Source organism: Poecilia formosa, unplaced genomic scaffold (assembly GCF_000485575.1).
Source record: "Poecilia formosa unplaced genomic scaffold, Poecilia_formosa-5.1.2 Scaffold10, whole genome shotgun sequence".
Classification (NCBI taxonomy): Eukaryota; Metazoa; Chordata; class Actinopteri; order Cyprinodontiformes; family Poeciliidae; genus Poecilia; species Poecilia formosa.
The window spans coordinates 1,629,852-1,649,800 of NW_006799949.1; the positions used below are offsets into that span (position 1 = coordinate 1,629,852).

At 39.1% G+C, this 19,949-nt stretch overlaps 3 protein-coding genes across 8 annotated transcripts in view; 1 reads left to right on the forward strand and 2 right to left on the reverse strand.

The window, feature by feature from the left end:
• gipc3 (GIPC PDZ domain containing family, member 3) overlaps nucleotides 1-393 on the reverse strand; it is an 18,059-nt gene extending 17,666 nt beyond the window's left edge. For both annotated transcript variants that reach the window (XM_016665245.1, XM_007541309.2), the window contains exon 1: nucleotides 312-393. The gene's annotated coding sequence lies outside the window, so the exon portion shown is untranslated. The remainder of the gene's footprint in view (nucleotides 1-311) is intronic.
• A 148-nt stretch (nucleotides 394-541) lies between these two features.
• On the forward strand, nucleotides 542-15,260 carry LOC103130039 (GRAM domain-containing protein 3). 4 transcript variants are annotated; one of them, XM_007541337.2, is made up of 13 exons: nucleotides 542-754; nucleotides 9,069-9,239; nucleotides 10,214-10,277; nucleotides 10,370-10,442; nucleotides 10,531-10,634; nucleotides 10,724-10,822; nucleotides 11,030-11,101; nucleotides 11,458-11,526; nucleotides 11,631-11,718; nucleotides 11,930-12,010; nucleotides 12,137-12,236; nucleotides 12,559-12,666; nucleotides 13,166-15,260. In XM_007541337.2, the coding sequence occupies exons 1-13, from the start codon at nucleotides 663-665 to the stop codon at nucleotides 13,182-13,184; spliced, it is 1,140 nt and encodes a 379-aa protein (XP_007541399.1). In that variant the 5' UTR covers nucleotides 542-662; the 3' UTR covers nucleotides 13,185-15,260. The 4 variants fall into 4 exon arrangements, with proteins under 4 accessions (XP_007541399.1, XP_007541382.1, XP_007541425.1 ...); XM_007541320.2 differs by having other exon boundaries at nucleotides 544-754; nucleotides 11,927-12,010; XM_007541363.2 differs by lacking the exon at nucleotides 542-754 and adding an exon at nucleotides 7,947-8,221.
• Nucleotides 15,261-16,299: 1,039 nt separating this feature from the next.
• On the reverse strand, nucleotides 16,300-18,963 carry lim2.2 (lens intrinsic membrane protein 2.2). 2 transcript variants are annotated; one of them, XM_007541374.2, is made up of 5 exons: nucleotides 18,854-18,963; nucleotides 17,890-18,075; nucleotides 17,549-17,689; nucleotides 17,152-17,286; nucleotides 16,300-16,760 (listed from the first exon to the last, which is right to left on the reverse strand). In XM_007541374.2, the coding sequence occupies exons 2-5, from the start codon at nucleotides 18,065-18,067 to the stop codon at nucleotides 16,690-16,692; spliced, it is 525 nt and encodes a 174-aa protein (XP_007541436.1). In that variant the 5' UTR covers nucleotides 18,068-18,075; nucleotides 18,854-18,963; the 3' UTR covers nucleotides 16,300-16,689. The 2 variants fall into 2 exon arrangements, with proteins under 2 accessions (XP_007541436.1, XP_016520749.1); XM_016665263.1 differs by lacking the exon at nucleotides 18,854-18,963 and adding an exon at nucleotides 18,245-18,353.
• Nucleotides 18,964-19,949: the final 986 nt, after the last annotated feature.

The window sequence follows — 19,949 nt, forward strand, 5'->3', positions numbered from 1 at the left end:
TAATAATAATAATAATAATAATAATAATAATTATTATTATTATTATTATTATTATTATTATTATTATAGTTGTTGTTATATTATGTATATTCATAGACAAAATTTGAAAAATGATATTAAAGTTTAACATGTATTGAGACTTAATGAATAGTAAGTACCAGATTGCAGTGCCCCCGCCCGAGACTACAGTTCTTTGCCAGGGTTTATTGTGATATGATAACATTGTATTTTAAACAGGATTAACACAATCTCTTCCTGGAGAGGAAGAGATAATTTTTTTTCTTAAAATATACTGAATGAAGCTACCTCACCTGTAATAATATCAAGCCCGGCTGCTCTGTTTTTTCTACATCTCTAGACAGTTAGACGTGGACAGCCCAGCATTACCATATAAGGCAATGGGCGGTCTAGGAGAACCCAGCCTCTTCATTCTGATTGGCTGACTTGTCTGACATGACCTTTTTTTTCTCTGGCTTCACCGCTTCTGATTGGTCTTCTGACTTGGTCCGATTTAAGGTCATTATCCTAATCAGCCGTGGATGAAGTGAGGAGGTGGTGGGGGTTAAAAAAAAAAAGCAGAAACCAAACAAGAACGGTGGAGTTTGGCGTGGAGAGTCGTTTCTTCGCGAACCGACGGACCACCACCACTGGCTGAGGGAAGAATGCTTGAAAACAAGAGAGAGAGATTGAAAACCTTCCTTAGGAAGATCGACGAGAAGGCCATTGTCAGACTAAAGCACTTCATGAAAGAGAGGTAAGCGGAATGAATGTTGCTAGCTGATCCGCTATCTGCCGGGTGAGCATCACCCGGATGTTGGATGCCGTTGTTTAACGGTTATTTGCTGACAACAGTGAGTCTTAATAGTTTGATTCTGGTGTCTAATGTAATATACACTTGTATTGAGGCCCATTAAAGCTATTTTACGGTAGAAAAGGACGTCTTACTAAGTGGCAAACTGCTAGCATGCTAGCCATCTGCCTGGCTGAGGATTTGATGGTATTTAAATAAACTTGAGATAACCTGCTTTGTCATTGTCGGGTAAAGTCAAATAAAGGATGATTATATTTATTTGTTTTTTAGTTTTGGTTACTGTTGTCAGATTGCCATATCTCCACCTAGTATTTATTTGAAAATATACACGATAATATTCTAGAAGTAGCTGTCATGGTTGATCACCATTCGACTTCCCTTTTTCACGATAGTTCACAAACACATCAGTGGCTGACCCAGGTTGGCCTTGTTGTTGTGTTATTTTTATCCACAGGAGTACCTGTGTAATCCGGTCAGTTTAAATAAGCGTCATTGCTGGTGGAAAATGTGCATAAACAAAAGCTGGCCAAGATTTTGTAGGTTACTAATCTCGCCTTTACCTGCTGCTCAGAAACCATGACATCAGAAGCCTGCTTGTGTGGGCCAGATTATCATCATTTGTTTTCCCATCATTGCTGATTATGGTTTAGCAGGTGTCTAGCCCTGCAAAGGTGGATTTACACAACCTCACATTTACTAAACAACCTCCTTCTAAACTTCTCCCTATAGGAGGGGGATTGTGTGTCTTCTCCCTGCCCTCAAGTAGCAGTTGTCGCATATCAAATGAGACAGTTTGTATTTTTGTAGAAAATCTATTTTTAGGCCACATGAGTAAAGCACAGGTGGTGCACTATGTTATATAAATGCTCCCCCGCCCCCCAATGTCATATGAGTTATTCCGCTGACGTTCTGCCCCATACATAGCCATTTGGAGGTGTCTGACAGCCCCTTCCAATCAGAAGTGGCCTGCTAGTTATCAGTAATGTGCTGCGTGTAGTGTGGCATGGTGGGTGATGGTGCGTTTGAACAAAACATGCATTCCTGTGCCATAAAAGGTTTTTTATGGCACAAGGATGCCATAAAACATTCCATGTTATCCATTTCTTCACACACACACACACACACACACGCGCAGCAGGGTTGTTTTGTAAAATGCACAGATGGAAGTGAATACAAAGGAAGCTTTAATTCTGCATGTCGGCTAGCTGGCTCTTTTGTAAGATGCTTTGTATGCAGACCTGCACAGCCCACTGTCAGAAAATTATGAATTGGCCTGGTAATGGCAAAGGGAGCGGGCACAGCTGCATTGCATGCAATTGCAGGATTCTGGAATAGACTGGGTGTGGCAGCTTTGCAGGCTCCAGGAAGATGCTCCCAGGACACACGGTGCAGCTGTGGGCTGCGGAGTCTCTGGGTCTTAATCATATATGTGCCAGGCAGAGAGGGTAAACCTATGTCGAAAATGTAAACCACAACTGTAGAACTGTTTATCACTTAATAACCAGTTGCAGAGTACCGAACTGTTCATGGCTGAAGTTCTGGGTAGTCTTTCTGACTGCCGTTAATGACTGGCTGCTCCGATGCTCTTGTCGCACAGCCAGGAAAAGGCAAAAGGAGAGGGGTGTCAGAATGAAGTCAAGTAGGTGAAATTTGAAGAAAGAGATTTGGGTGTTTTGTTGAAAAACATTTCAGTACCTTGGCATCAATTTCAGTTGAGATATTTTTAATCCTCATGGGGTTCCTGAAATATCTCGTATCTCATTGTTGTGGTTATGTTTCAAAGAGCCAGAGAGTAGTTCATCTTTTCTTCCTGTAAAACCATTAGAACATTGTCTATTTTTTTTTTCAATACTAACAGAAGTAACTGAGTCTAATGGCTTTTATTTTTAAAAGGTATGATTATATCATTAAAGTAAAGTTATTTAATCGACAGAAAGGAGCTGTTTTATACTTATTCAGCTGATATTGCCACTGCTTTATGTACACCCTCTAGCATTTACAGATTAACCATTTTGCTGTCATTCTGCATGCAGTATAATGAATTTAGCGTGTTTTAATCAGTATTTGACTTAATTTAGTGGCGCCTCATTTTGAAGCTTTTATTTTTGACTACGAAACCGAAAATAAACCCTCTGGATTCACAGATTAGAAACAATCAATAGCCTTGTGAGTTTTTTGTTTTTTTTCAATCCTTCTTACTGTGCATTTTCCCTGTTCATACGGCTGCCTGCTGACAGTACAGTCACCATAAAGAAAGACACTCTCTGTTTCTGGACCCAGTTTTCATGGAGGAAGTACAGGGACTCTTTTTGGGCTCTAGTCCACGTGACTTCCTACTCTAAAACACACAGCTACACTTATTCAGCAACACACACATAAACATTCCCTGTTTCACTTGGGAGACATGCAGAGTTTTTTTTTTTTTTTCTTGCCGAGTGCTGGAAGGCTGCTGCTGAACGTTGCAATGAAAACTGGATCCTTTTCTTGCCCTTAACGAGTACTCTGCTGGAGCTCATGCACATGTACTTTACCTGATTACCTTTTATTTTTATTTACATATATTGCCTTGTCTTAATCACAACCAGAAAAATATTTCAGTTTGTGTTGCATTTCTTTGTTTGCTTTGATGTATTTAGTTTTTAGAGAATGTCGATTCGATGGAATAAACAAATTTCTATATTTTTGTGCCCCACCAACCCCCCACACAAAAAAGTGACAGAGGCCTTATAATTAGGTGAAAGTTATAATACGCATGCTGTGATCAAGCAGATTCTTGCTGCATGAAGGGAAATTAATCATTTTATAAAGGATTGTCCTCAGCTGCCCACAAGATGGTGCTGTCACACTTTGTGGTTTCTGTTTATTTTTAAACATTTCATGGGTGTCAAGTCTGCTGTTTATGCTCAGAGGTGAACCTGAGACCTGTGTTGTTACAGCAGCTGTATTGGTCATGGGAGAGCTCTCTACTTGGGGAAAAGAAAAAAAAAATGTCTTCAGGGTGCTAGCGTGGCAAACCAGCTGACAAGGCTGGTGTCTGTGGGAGGGCCTCTGGGATCATCTGTCTCAACTCGGGACAGAGGATTAAAGCAACAGATCTCCAAACCTCAGGGAATCCTCCTGGTCACTTGAATTTTCTCTGCTGTATAAATTAGTCAGCGACCTGAATATCTAGTCGTGTTGTAAAAACCTTTAAGGGCTGGATTCTCTTTTAATAACTGGCAAATACTTTAAAAGTGTTTGAATAAGCAGTATGAGCCCACATTGCAAACATATGTTTTATTGGTACGAACTGTTCTATGCAGTCTAAATTTACCAAGAGAACAAGTTATGCAGCGTCTCGTCATAGCTCACTTTTGGGCTCTTCAGGAAAATTTAAGCATGACCCTTTGTCCAACATTGACGCACATATTTACCCTCTCAGGACAACTGTTCCCTCGTTAAACAGTTGTTTACTTTTGACTGTCTTTCAGATTGCACAAATGCATGATGTTTTATCCATTGAGGCCTTTGTATAGGGTGGTTGAAAGATAAAACATTATCCTTTTCTCATTTGTTTAAATAAATGGCATGCAGCCTTAGACTGGTTTTGCAGTCTTTGTATGTTGAACAGATGGCTGCATGCTTTAAAAGGCCTCGGGAACATTTCTAATGTTTTTATTGTGTTCAAATCTATTTCTGACTTCGACAGTGCTAATCCTGTAGATGATTGTCACATGTTTGCACTAGAAATGTGGCAAGTAATGTTGACAGGGTGAGTGAAGTAAGTGATATGCTGACTAACGTACTGATGTGACGAGTGCCGTCAGACCTTTGATTATGTCACATTCACAGAAAAAAGCCGTATAAGAGGAGCTAATTTCATATATTGAGATGATGCAGTGTACTGCGTTTCCTGGACATGGGTGTTACTCTTTGGAGTTTTTCCTTTTTTTGTTAAACTTAAGACTGTGGCGCTTGCGCTCTATGGCCTCTAATAGTTCTCCATGACCCTATTCACTAATAGAACTGGGACTAAGTTAGCTATTGTTGTGCATATTGCCCTCGCTGTAGCCAGGGCCCCCATCATGTTGCTAATGAGCACAGGGTATTGAATTGTGTAGCTTAGTATTCCAACCTGAAGACAACTCTACAATGTTGCTTTCAACCCCCACATTTCCACCAACTCTCTCACACTGAGTGTTTCCACGACAACACGGCTTAATTCGACAAAGACCATGGCTGAGAGTGTATTTTTGGGGTTTGAAACAGAATAATTCTCTTTTTACTAGGGTGTTGTCCTGACGTCTTTTCCTGACATTGGCTTTATCTTCATGCTTGGTGTCCACTTCCTTTCAAAGGTCGCAATAAACCAGACCTTTACTCTACTTAGATAGATATTGAGCGTACACGTATAAAGGTGCTGGGATACTGTCATTGAGTTGCTTGAGGCCGAACGAGGCAGCAGACTTTTACGGTCGTGGAAGAAAGGGTGGAAAGTGGGGTATGGAGAAAAAAGATTTGCCAAGTGAACAAACCACTTTGGATGATTCTAATTGTCCTCAAGATTTAAATGGGTAAGTCAAATCCTTATTATTGGTCTCTGACTAACGTTAGAAACTATCAGAATGGACAGGTGACATGTCTTGAGGGCTTTTTGATATTTGAGGACATTGAAGGAAACGGAAGGCTGTTTTTATGTTATTTATTTTTTTCATTCTTTTTCAGTTTTTTACTTTTGTAATCTTTTGTTTACATAACCCAGTAGATAATCTCCGAGTAATAATATTAACTATCTGTTGTTGGCTATGTTTTGTTTCCTAAGATGTTACCAGAACAAATGCAAATAAATGATCCCAACTAATGTGTTCTTTTAGTGATAATATGAGAACACAACATGATGTCAGGATTTTGTGTTCGACACAAGATAAATTGTACTTTTTGTATACAAGCAGTTCTATCTTAATTGTAATCTTCAACTTTTTTTCTGGATATCCTTTTTTATGAGTACATTTTTTTTTATTTTGAAGTGGAAATAAAACAAGTCTGGATTGTTAATGGGGTTTTATTTTTTAAACTAGGCGGTGTGGGTTGGTACTTTAGGGAAGTAGGTCAAAGGGTAATTTCCCAGCATGAAGCAGATCCACCCCTTATGGGTCTCCTCCTGCTTTGTAAATGCAAAGAGGTAATTAAATGACACCAGTCTTATGTATAGCACGGGTTGTTTCATGCTTCTGACTTCCACGTAGGTGTGTTTTTTTTTATTTTTTTTTTTTGGATTGCTGACACGCAACCAAGTTGTGAATGGCTTCTGTAATTTCTTCCTTGTTACAAAATGTACAAACATTTTCTGATTGGATAACATGAATTGCCCCCACACCTTTTTTTTTTGTGTGTGTGTGTGTGTGTTCATCAAGCAGCATTTATTAAAACCTCATTATTCGTCTTAGATTGATCATCTTTAAATCAAACTTTATATAAATGTAGAGCACATAATCATGTAACACATTGTGAAGTAGCTGAATGTTGCAGGATGTGGTTTTTGCATTCTCATTGCAACAGCTAGCTTCAAAAGCAATCTCACATTACTCGGCGTTTGTAGATTTTAATGTTCGCCGTAAATATATGGTTTGGTGTACCAGCTCTTTACTGTCACATTCATACAGTTGATAAACACACATTTAGTGACGCTTCAGTCAACCAGCAAGAAATTGGAATGAGATTTTCACCTTGATTGTCTCTGATCAACAGGTTAAACATTTTAAAATGATTATGTTTCCTTTCTTATGAAATGTATAAATTAATATCTCTCCTCATTTCAACTCTTTGGTCTCATAAACCAGCAGAATAAACTTAAGTACTTTTTTTTTTTTAAGCTGGAAGTGAATGTGTCAAAATTAAAATCCCTTTAAGAAAAACTGAAATTAGAAACGGCCTTTATGTAAAATTTGATTGCTTGAATCTATTTTTCATATGCTTTCAAGGAAGGTGGTTTCATTATTATGAAATGTTTAATGCCACAAGCTTAACCTGTATTGTTTTTTTTTTTACTAGTTTTTCATTCAAGGAGTTTTTAATATTGAACTCTACAGAGATGAAAAATGCCATTAGAAACTGTAACATGACTTTGTGACACGTTAACCCACAATTGTAGAGCATCTTGGAATCAGGCACATTATTTTCTTGCATCAAGAAACAACTGTTAGTTCTGACTGATAGAGAAAATTACTACACAGCTGATTGGAGTACAGTCCATGAGCCTCTGTGCTTCAAGCTCCTCTGTTTAGCAGAAATGGCTCAGGCGGTAATATCCAATCGCATACAACTAGCTAACAGTAACTTAAACACTGATTACTTAATTGTTTAGTGTGGCGTTTTTGTTGGAACTTGACTAACAGCAGCTTACTCACACTGAGACTGTAGGGGAAAGGGGAGGATTGCTCAAAGTGGCTGCTTAGAAATGCGATGTAGCCAGAAGCATTTGAAATATTCTTTAAAGCTCATTTAATTGTTTCCCACAACTAGTTTCACTTGGTAGAGCTTTATCAAAAGTTGCATAACAAGAGCCTCCTTCCTCGTCCTTTGTCACATATTTTCCATTTAAGAGCTGTGAAACAAGTTTCACTGAATGTCTTACAATATGTTGAGCACTGAATTTGTTTCCAGTTCTTTTGCTTTTAAGTGACAGAGGCACAAGAGTTGTCAAGCAGGACTGCGGCTATTGAGGCTGGTGGAAAATGTTTTTACTGTTACATTTTTAATGTTAAAAATAAATAAACACAACTTTTAGTAGTTGATCAGGCTTATTTAACAAGATCTTAGCTACAGTCAGTTGAAGGAACGCATTTGAATTTGGATTCACTCACAAGATGAGGGTAATTCATCTCTTTTGGCTTAAAGTGTTTGAATAATTCACTTGCTCGATAACAGAGATTGTTCTCATCCTGCTTAGATCAAGACATTACTTGAGGTAGGAAATGTGCCTGTGGGTGGGATTCTCTAATCCTCTTGTATGTCAATGGCTTCTCTGCATTCATTGCATGTAAGCGAGGGAGGGGAGACGGCACTTTGGGCTCTGTTTATTGGCTGGTGTTTTTCATGCTTCCTTTAGCTTTGGGGGAGTGTCTGGGTTTGACGTCAGTCAGCTACGGAGTGTCACACCACCCGCAACACAAAGTGGCTGCCTTTGAACTAGCACAACACAGCTGTAGGGGTGTCTGGCAGGACGTGGCGTAGGAGATAATTGGTTTCGTAACTTTGTTACACAGAGGGCTTAAAATCTCTCTTTTCATCTTATAAGTTTAGCTTACATTTGTTGGAGTTAACAGCAGTGGGTAGGAGAGGTTTCTTTTCTAACCATCTGGAAGAACAGGAAATGCCTACTGTTAGTAGGTATATGAGTTTTCGTTCATCAAAGCGATTGAAAGTTAGCAGGTAAGTCAGATTTTGTAGTATTGAAATTAAATTTTCTCTTTTGTTTTCATCTTTGTGACAAATTCTTCCTTGTATATATTTTTATTTTGATGGTGTCATGGTTTTTCTTTCATCGTAGCTTAAATGCGGTTTATGAATTCAATACATTGTCATTCAGCTGACCACCTAGTCGTGCTGTATTTCTACTTTGTGTGTTCCTCTGGTCAAGGACAGGCCATGGCCTTAAAAAATTTATTGACTTTTGTATATCCAGCAGCCTCGCTTTTGTAGCACTTTTTTTTTTCCACTTCAAGTTTTTCCAACTTGACAGCTTGGAAAGCAGCCAGTACGCCCGTTTGAGTGCTGACGCAATGTGTGTCTATAAAATTTTTCATTAAGAGAGAGGATGACCATTTCCAGCTCATTGTAAAGATAAATCTGTCATCTGTCAAACAGGAGTTATGTGTCCTCTGTGTTCAGAACGAGGTGGATGGGTAATAAGCTTGTTGTACGACTGTAAAGCAAAATCAGACCAGAGTTGGTTAAGAGACCGACGTGGTGGTTGAAAAAGAAAAAAAAAAATAAAATGTTGATGTTTGTGGCTTAAATGTCTGGGTGGTGGTTTTCATTTTAAATAAAAAAAAAGGCTAAAGTTTAAATGAGAATATTTTCTTCTCTGCAAAAGGGCGTAATGATGTTAGACTCGTGTTCCAACTTGTGTGTCGCAGGGTTGTGAACATGCAAGTTATCATGCTGTGGCATGCCTGTCCTCAGTTACTCTCCCATAGACACTTCTGTGCTCTTTTTATTTCTATGAAGATATGTGTGGTGTAAATATATACTAATCTGTGCTTTTTCCCATATCCAGCAGCTACCCAGTGGAGAGTGGCGGGCTGCCAGCCAAAGCCAAGAAAAGCAGGAACAGCCAGAGCAATGGCGCCATCAAGAAGACCGAGGCGAAGAAAGCCTTGAGTTTAGAGACTGCTCAGCTCGAGCTCCAGCAGCAGCACAAAACCGTCAGCAGACAAATTGCCATCAGGTAGGATTCATCGAGAAATCCTGATTCTCCATTTTTTACCTACACTTAAGTCAATACGTGTAGGTAATTTTTTTTAAAGAGAAACTCTTTTAAAAAAATCCTTTTAATGACCATTTTATGAAAGTGTCTATTCATGAACAAATCACCTTAATTTTACATATAAAAGTGCTTTAAGTTGACTCTTGGAGGCATAAATCAGATTTTTAACATTCTAAAGCTGTTAAATTCTTCTTAATTTGACAACCAATAAATAACTTTTCCATCCTGATTATAAGAGGAGATGTAGATATTTTCCACTACTCACACCATGAATCACAAGACATGAGCTGACTCTCAGCTGCTGTCCAGTCGTGCAACACGTGTGACTGCACAGCCGTCTCAAGCAGACGCGGCTCGGATTCTCATGCTAAACTGACCTTGAGTAAAAATACAATATTTACAAACAAAATGTGAAATATGATCCAAACAATTTTATTTAAAATGTACGTAATTATTGCAGTAAAAATAATGCTATTTGTAACACTTATTTACATCTTTGCACACTAAATTTAAAAAAGTAACTTTATATATATATATTTATTTATTTATTTTTTTTTACAAAATATATCTGCTTTGATTTTCATCTGTGCTAAAGTATCACTAAGTATCTACTTTAGTTAGAAGACTGCAGCTGGCATGCTGCTAGAGAGTTGACCTAACAGGAGTACCTTTGATTAGATTGATAACTAATCCTCCACACATTGTGTGTTAGTTTCCACACAATTATTTATTTTTGCAACCAGAACGTTCTCAACTGTTCTCAATTTGCCCTGTATGCAAAGAGAAAGCATAGGAACCTTTCCTTCAGTCAGTTGACCGTCTGTACGCAGCGACAACTAATCCCCGGTTCATTGGGATGAAAAGGATGTTTTGCATTTATTATCTTAACATCATACCTCAAACCGATTTATTTTTTATTTTTTCCTTCTCTTCAGATCGGAGACATTTGATGGTGACAACAAAGGCTTCGAGAGAACAGAAAGCACCGGCAGGCAAAGTGTAAGCCCATGCTGATGTACTTCATTTTCCAGTTGGGAAGAAAATGCATTCTATGCTTAAAATTTCAAAGACAAACCTTTTCTCATTTTCAGAGTTTCACAAAGCACAACAAAACATTCCACAAGTTGTTTCCAGACATTCCTGAGGAAGAAGACTTGATACATGGTAGGTACAGGGAAAATGACAGGAAAACATCAAATAAAATCAAATGCATGTGTGAAACTGAAAATCTGTTCTCCACTTTTCCTCCCAGCATACATCTGTGCTCTGCAGAGAGAAGTGCCGTATCACGGTCGCCTCTACATCACCGACACCCACGCCTGTTTCTTTTCCTCGGTTCTGCTGAAGGACACTAAGGTAGGCCTCTCTGCCGACTTGGCATGTCGCTGTGTTAAAAGCAATGTTTGACTTGACTGACGTCTTGGGTTTTATTGTTTTTCTTGCAGGTTGTCATTCCGGTTTCCTCCATCCACACAGTGAAGAAACAGAAAACGGCTCTGCTGGTACCCAACGCCTTGTCTCTTCGTACCTCAGACGGAGAGAAGGTCCGTCTAACATCTTTGACTATCTGCAATTGTAACATTCATGAAGCAAATTGAGTTTTATCATGTTTGGAATGAAATGAGATGTTGTCTAGCAACATTAATATTGCTTCACAAGTTAAGTCAACAGGGTGTGTTTCACTATTGGATTTTTACCATTAAGCCAGTGGCTAATAATCCTCCCTCCTTTGTGTTTTTCTTATTGTTTAGTACGTCTTTGTGTCGCTGAGGAACAGGGAATCGTGTTACCAGCTGCTTCGCTCCGTCTGCCCTCAGATAGAGGTGAGTCGGGTCAAACTACAAAATAAACCCAGAATTGCAGCAGCTGAGTAAAATGTGGAACCACAGTTAGGGTCACTATAGAAAGACTGATGGCGTTACAGTCAAATTGTGTCAGGCTGTTGAGAAAAACTTTGAAGTGCTTCACTATTATGGTGAAAGTGTTGCAATATATTGGACTTTCTCTTGTTATGAAGTCTGAATGTCGGGAACCGGGTTTTATAAAAGTACAGCGTTACAAATGAAAGCAGGTGTCGGCTTTACTGTTTGAGCTCTCTTTGTGTTTCTTTTCATAAAATGTTGGAGGCCCATAGTTTGTGGGAATCGTTTTCAAGTCGTCTCTGCATCTTCTTTTCCAGGACGGCAGCACCAACAGTAGCCCTCGCTTTTCCTCAGGCGAAAACAGCTTTGACAAAAGCAAACACGTGGTAAGAAAACTGTAATCAGTTTGTCTGACGTTAGAAACTTTAAAATAAGTGCTCTTTAATGTGCAATGCTACTTGTTTCTGATGTCCTGGTTCTTTGTGTGCAGAACTCCAGCCAGTCCAGCTTGGACGACAGCTTGGATGGTTCTGAAACTCAGTCCTTACAGAACCAGCCTCTGCAGAGAGCTCACCGAGGTAGGATGTTTGACTGTTTGACTGATGTTTGACACATTACGACCATATTAAAGTAGTTACAATCTTTTGTTCCCTAAATTAGAGTTTATTATAAACGACACTTGCTGTGCTACATTTACAATGTTCTAATTTTATTCTAGACGTGCAAAGTTCAAGGTCTGCTAGTGGTTTTAACAGCAATTCCTCCTCCTCTTATCTGTCCTTCCAGTAGAAGCAGTGCCTCATGGAAACGGTTCAGGTTTCAGCAGTCAGCAGACTGACAGCTCATCCACAGAGGAGCTCTCCGAGTCAGGTAATGGACACAGAGTGTAACAAATAGGCAAAAAAAAAAAACAAATTCAGTAATGAGCATAGGAAAAACCAGAATTGGAAAGTGAAAGTGAGCTGTAATATTTACGCTGTTGACTTGTATTTTTAGGTGGATCGTGGATGTGGAATGTGACTGAAAAAGCCAAGTCTCTGCTGGTTCAGAGAGAGTTCAGCACCCTCAACACTCTTCTCTTTATTTACTTGATTCTGTAAGTGACACCTTTCTTCTTTAGTACGTCCCCCCCACCACCCTCTCCTGTTTGCTAATCTCTTATCTACTGGTGCTGAAGTTGCATTCCACAAAGGAAAGCATGAGACTTTCCATTGTCTTGCGTGGATAGACCTGATTATCTCAAATAATTTAAACAGAAAAACCTGTTATGTCATTCTGTGACGTTTATGTAAATAATGTCACATAAACGTTATTTAAAGTTCTAAGCAGTCTTTAAAACTGCTTAGGTCATTACTTGTTTGACGTTAATGGGTCTAAGCATTGAAGAACTAGTCTAAATCTGTGTGTGTGTGTTGCAGGGTGGTGCTGCTGCTGCTGTCTTCGGGTTACATCGGTCTCCGTATCGTGGCTCTGGAGGAACAGCTTACGTCCCTCGGTGCTCTGCCAGAGTTCACCTTACAGAGCGGGTAGGAGGTCTCTTTTCATCTCGGTCTTTATTTCAGTGTGAGAAGCAAGTAATTGATATCCAGTTTAAACAATAATGCCACTCAAACACTTGGATACTAATGCGAAATTGACAACAACAAAAAATCCTCAAGTTATCACAAGTCATCACACTCCTTCTAGGTGCTTTTCTATATTGGGTGTAATACTGCCACCTAGTGGGGAGTTACCGTTTTTGTTTCTTTTTTTCCTTTTACACAAGTTTGTGGTTTTTACCCTGTTGTCTCAACAATGCAAAATCTTATAATCAGTTTTCAGATATTTTAAATCCTTGGTCCACAAAATTAAGTGCCAAATTCACAACTAAATGAACACGCCCTATAAACGAGGAAGTAGGAAATGCATCGTATAGCAATAGTAAAAAATGTAATTCTGTCTACTATATAGTTCATAACTCAGCAGATTCTTTGAGAAGTTTGTCGTTTGTTTTCTGTCTTTAACCGTTTCTTTTTGTCTCGACAGGTATAACAAAAACACATAATCCTCAGCGACGGGAGGGACGGGCGGACTTGTGATTGGAAGATGATTTCAGCCTCTCTGCAGCTGAACCTGAAGGGCCAACTTTAACGTACTCGGACTCTGCTCCCCAACATGGCCGGCGCTGTTATGTAGAGGAAGAGCAGCAACCTCGTGCAATTTCAGAGTCGCTAACTTGAAACAGCTCTTCTTCCTCCAAGTGCAGTAAATAAACGGGCGTGTTGCAGCCTCATCACACAGAGCCAAGCCAAATAAATACTCACGCTGCCTGGTTGCAGTGTGCCAGTTGTTTAAAAAACCAAAGCCACAATGGCTCAAACTCAGCAAAGTGCCACACTAGCCAAGTCAGATGGCACTTTGCTTTCAGAAACTTTTCGACATCTGTGAATCTGTCACCCATTGTCCTGTTCTCCCTGAGCATGCAATCTGAATAGGGCTATACTGATCAGCATTAGCCTGCTGTAGTGCTTTTTGCTGCACTTCAACACTGGAGACGTAGCGCTATGCATAGCCAAAGATGCACAAAGTGCACATCTTTTGCATGAGTGCACAGAGAAAAGTTTTCTATCTCTTTCATCAGCTGTAAACTCAGTCCTGTCTGTCTCTACATTGAGCAAGTTTTGGGTACTTTAAATTGTTCTTTCTCATTGGCTGTGGGTTGAAATGATGATTTTTTATTTTTTTTTAAAGAAAAATATTTAACGCAGATCAGCCCACAGAGGCATAATCATTTCCTGATGGTCTTATCCTTTCTCTCAATCCGCCATGATTGCAGTTATACTTTCTTCGTTTTTTTGGCATGATTTAAACATGTTAAACGATCAATGCTCTGGATGAATGCATCTTCAATGCACAAATACTCAGCACAACGGGACACTAAGAAGTTGTCCAAAAGGTGTAGACTTTGGTCTTTGAGAGCGGATTCAAATCTCTGGTTCAGGCGTTTAGTTGTTGTAGCGTCTTCATGCAAAACTAGCTTTTTGTTCTAAAGCGACGTGCTTCTTGAAGACCAAATAACCAGTAATGTATTTCTAATGCATGTGTCTGCAGTTATTGACACTTGACTGATTACTGTATATGCATTCTTGCTCTGGTCACCAGAGGGACGCGTAGTAACCACTTAACACTGTAAGGTCCGAGCTTTCAAATGCAAAAGAAATGTGGTCCGGAAAAGAAATTTCAATTTGCAACAAATTAATATGCATGGGGAAAAATGTAACTTATGTTTGTGTGAAGTTTTTAAGTGAAGAATTGTTTGTGGGGGGGAGAAAAAGTCCAATAATAGAAAAGTAAGAAGTGAGAGGAACTCCTCAAATAAGCAAGCGCACTTTAAAAAAATATACATTGTGCCTGTCGCAACCCCAGACACCTTGGTTGGACTGAAATGGCAAAGCTGGCGTTCTGCGGTGTTTGATGGTGCTAAGAATTATTTTAAATTGATTTCACTCAGGGTTGGTGGGGCTCTTCCTGCCATGTGGTTTTAGTCGCTACAGCTTGACATTTCATTATGTAGTGCTAATGATGGTTTTCACGGTTTGCACATCTTTAGCTCTTCAGTAACCCCTTTAACTATAAATTGATCTCATTTGATTTTAACTGAGAAATCCTGGCGTTCAACTCGTAATGTTTCTTTCCTTTCTCAAATTTCTTATTTTTAACTCGAATCATATCAGTACCACATTTTAACACCGCTGTTCTTTTGGAGCCTCTTTTTTTGTAGGAGCAGTGAGCGCTTCAACCTGTGCTGCATCCTCATGGAGAGTCCTCTAAATGTTCAACAGATGTTTTTTGTTTTTGTTGTTGCCATGCCATATGCATTACTGTCAGTTATTGTATTCCCCCACCAGGGGGAAGCATGCACAACCACTGTCCTCAAATGATCCATTTCAAGACTCGGGCGGTTTTTGTGTGATTTTTTTTGCACTATTCAGAGTGTTGTAAATAATTTTGTACCAAATGTTGATGTCCTTAATTCTAGTTTGGCTCTCTATATATATTTATTTGCATTATGTGTAATTTAAAGTAGTCTCTGTGAGATTGCTTTGTACTGTTAAAAATAAAACGGATATTTGAAAGTAAAGTTTGGTGTATTTGCGTTTTAATTTTTTGAAAGTGTGTGAACACTGTCCCTGAACGTTAAGGGGATACAGGTACATTTGTGAAACGAAAAGTAAACATCTCATTCAACCATAGTACTTCACATTTTAAATGTACTCATTACTTTATCCCATTTTGTCAATTAGACACTTAAAAAAAAAAAAAGCATGGTACACATTTTAGTTGATATTTGGTAGAACAAGCTTTTGTTCCAAATATAGGTGCAAGGCTTTTGTGCTGTTTCTACCTGCTTTGAACATGTAGAGAGACTGAAAATATTGCAAACTGGCCTAATCTCTGTGTGTGTTTTAAGCAGACATTTTTTTTTTTAAGTCTCCTCACAGATTCTCATTGGTGTGGACGGACGGTAACTGGGCCACTGTAACATTTAAACATGATTTTATATACATCAGTCTCCGAACCTTTTGCCACAAGAACCAAAACTGTCACACCACTCTGCCACAAAATGAGTTATTTTTCATTTTTTGTTTTTACCTACTGTTTGGTAAATTAATGTACTTTTTAATCATATAAAGTGAAAGCATTAAACAGGCTTACTAATTGTACAAAAATTTTTACTGTCCACTATACTATAGGACGCTTCTAGTTTGCCAGCATGTTTTCTGAAATGCCCTTTTTTTTCTTTTTAAAGAGTTTATTTGCATCACCTTCCTGTAGCAGTGCCTCAAAGTTGTGCCATTTTGGGCACACACAATAATTCCCATGCTTTGGACACCACTGACCTAACACGATCCCTTGTAACTCTCTTGCTGGACCGTTGTCCCACTTCTCTCCCCAGCTTTGTCCTGTATTTAAATTCATCAGTCTATCCATCAACATGGACCAGATTCCTTGTCCTCAGGTAGAAAAGCATTTCCACAGCATGATGCACGTGTCCTGGCAAACTACATGGCTTCTTAAGCATTTTTCTTTTTTCCAACAAAAGGTGTTGGAAAGACGGATATATCACATCAAACTTTTCACATATGTTTCTAGGTATTAGCTAGGTATCTTCTGTCTTGTAAAAGCCTAATTAAATACGATGAACTGTGTGGTTTTACAGTGATGACATGTGAAAAGGGTTTGCATTGTAAATTCTAGCATTTACTGAAACCAAAAAATGTTAAAGCCTAAATTATCCTTGTAAGAATGTTGGAATGTTGCATCTGATTTTCAACAATTTAGTTTCAAAACCACATTCTTGTGGAACACAGGAAAAATGTCAGACTAATACTGCATTTACAGCTGTCTGACTTCTGGCATGTTTGGTCAACAGTTTGTGGCTCAACTACATCTAGCTGCAGAGAATGCACTATTCTATGATATATTTATTTTATTTCATATTTTAGAAGCAAATTCCGCAATGATGTTCGGTCCAACAGTCTGAAGGACCATCTGTGCGTTTATCCTGTTCAGCTGTCCGGGTTATTGGACGGGGCAGGCTCTTCAGAGGTCTGGCGGTACGCACAGAGCTGAAACACACCTAGAACGAATGAGAGGCATCCTCTATTAGTAATCACATTTATCATAAAGTATATCATTAAAGTTTGGCATGCAAAAGTCCTATACAACTTTGTGTATTTTAGGATTGCAGGAAGCGTTTCCAAAGAATTTTGGTTAGTCACTGTTAATGCGTGAACACGTCATGTAAATGATGTTCAATGGTTTTACTTTTAAAATGCATATCTTATTTCCGAGAAAACCTACTAGATGGTGAGCCATTTTTGTTTTATTAAAATGGAAACTGTTTTCTCCTGCTATAAATGCTGTAAAGCATCTCTGCACTATGAAGTTCGAACTTGAAATTAGTAAATACATAGAGATTTGAGAACACATATACTCTTCTCGAGTCAAAAACTATAAGAAGTGAAAACCTGCTGCGAAAGCCAAAATCACAGCCACCCAGCCAATAATGTAGGACCAGGAAAAGCGCCAGTCCAGGAAGCGTTTGCCAAAGAAGGTGACGGTCACTCCTGTGTAAACAGCTAAAGCCAGAAGAGCAAGAAAACCTTCAACAGAGAAGAAAAGAGAGAGAAAATGTAAACTATAGCGTTTGTTGGAGTTTCAGAGATGCCTCTTTGTTTCGCTTATCAGTGATCAGCTAGGAGAGTAGCTCTTTCAAGCCTCTTAAAAATATTTGCCTTTTCACTTTGTGATTGGCTGAAAGAGCAAAGTCCTCTGTCTACGTCAGACTTTTTGTTCTAACCTATCGAAACAACAACCGAGCAGTGGAAAGCAATTGTTTTCCAGCTGTAAAAGTCCTTACAGTACCTGACAGGACCAGAGCGATGCCTCCGGTCCGGACCCTCCTGTTCTTGGTGCCATTAGTGAAGGCGCTAAGGCCGAGCACAGTACCAGCAAAACAACTCAGCACGGCCAGAAGCATGAAGGCCCGGGTGGCGTCCCAGAAGGCTGGAAATGCAAAGACAACAATCAGTCTTCGAGAAAAGGGCACAGAAATGCAAATAATTACACTTTTTCAGTGTCGCAACTAAGTTGTCTCCATTAATTTTAGCTTCTGTAAAACGAATTAGCAATAACAACTTAAAGTGGAAACTATGTAAATGCAACCTCTGGGAAGCTGATTTGCAAACATCTTTTGAAGCACATACCTACGGTTATGGTGTGGGCGTGGCATTTGTGGTTAATGCAGAACCTCCAAAGTCCCTGATTGGCTGAGCTGCCCGAGTAGCGATAGTGCATCCAGAAATCTGTTGCCGTAGAAACGATGAGGAGCACCAGGGCGGCCACACCGCACAGGGTGCCTCCTCCTGCTAAGGTGTACAGCATTGTGAAGCCTAAACGTCCAGCAGAGAGGAGAGGAGAGGGAAGATGGGAGATTATTTATGAAGTTTTATTAGCTTTTTACTAGTAAAAAAAACAAATGTTTTTATTAAGGGCATCTCTTCAAGTCTGTCGTTTATATTGATTAAGCTTGCTCTATTAGGCATGCATATAGACACTTACATGCATTGCAGTGATGTTAGAAAGATCAAATTTTTTATGAGCTAAATTAAAGCTTAGAACTTTCCAAAAAAAAAAGAGAAAGCAAATCCACATGACACACACAGCAGAGTGATCCTCCAGAGCGTGGTGAAATTGGTTGGAGCCAGAAAAAGCACTTGACTCAAATGGCAGTCAGACAATAGGCTTGCCTATCAGGCAGTTCCAAGCTATTGTTCCTCTCTAATTCCCCTCCGCACACCACAAAATAATTTTCTAGTACACAGCAACTGAACTGTCAGCACTGCAACAAAACCCGAAAACAAGTTATTTTTATACACTCCCCAATGCATCTCTTTAAAGTGGCCAAAATGCTCTGATTGTGTCCAAAACGGGCAAGCATACCTTAATTTAAAAATGTGTGCAGCATTCCTAATATTAACGCAAATGGAAACATGCAGTAAAGCTTGTAATGACATATATATTTTTTCAATTATAGAAAATGAACTTCTTCAGACACCATCTCCTCTGTGTCTGTGTAGTTCTCAGCTTCTCTGATTTTGCTCTTTAAGTTTCTAATCCTTCCTGGTTGTATCAGAAATGCATATAATTGTGTATGATTCCAGGTTTTACCTTTAGTTTGGCCAGCCTGTGTCCAGAGTCGCTGGCTGTTAAACGGTGTGCCTATCCTTTTTAAGCCCTGGACCTCAGGCCCTCATTGTCCATCTCACAAAAGAGTGAATCATCGAGTGCAGCGTGTGTGTGAGAGTAAATCCCTCTCTGGCCCTCCTCTCTACCCTTTAACCTTCATCACTCCATCAGCCCACTGTCCATACTGTGCCATGCTTGATCCTTCTATTGCAGGATTCACTATGTAATAATTAAATTTAAAAAAAAGGGAAGAAAATGATGCGCTGGAAAACGAATGCATGGGTCGTACATGGTGCGGGAAAAGACACAATACAAAATGCTGCTTTTATATAATTAGTTCACCCAACTCTTTTGTGAAAGTTTTAATTTATCCACATGCAACATGTACGAGACAGCGACAGTTTAATCCTATTTCACTTTTGTTGTTCCTTTACTTGTATCATCAGAAGATAAAACCAACTAAAACCCATACCCAGCCTAAAAAACAAAACAAAAAAAAAGGTACTCACATCAATGAAGGCTATTCTGTTCTTGATTTGCTAGAAACTAGTTTTACTGAACTTCATGCTGCAAAAATGAAAACATTTTTGCCAACATGTTTACGTTGGCAAAACGACTTAAAGTTGTGAATTATCTGTCTAAATCAAACTTTTCAGTTTGCTTTTCTGGCTGCATTGTATTTTATTCTGAAATGTGTGCAGTGGGTGATTTAAATGCTGCTTCCTAAAAATAAAAACATGAAGAACGCAGCATTTGATTAGAAGTTCTGACCCACTGGTGAAGTGTTTTGACCCCAGTCTTCATTGATCAGTGTACAGAGAATAAACAAACACCTTACTGGTGACAGAGACCAAGTCACAAACAACCCCAGCAACAGTTGTATTTTTCTTCATTGTTGAAAGCAGTTTAGTTTTTGTTTTTTTTTTTAAGATAGGTTTGACTGGTCTAGTGGGTTTTATTTAACAGTTGCCAGACAGGAAAGTGGGTTGTGAGAGGAGAAAGACCTGCAGTGGGGGTCATGAGGCCAGAACTCGGGTTGGGCTGTGCTTTATCTCTGCATCCCATTGTTAGTTTTCTT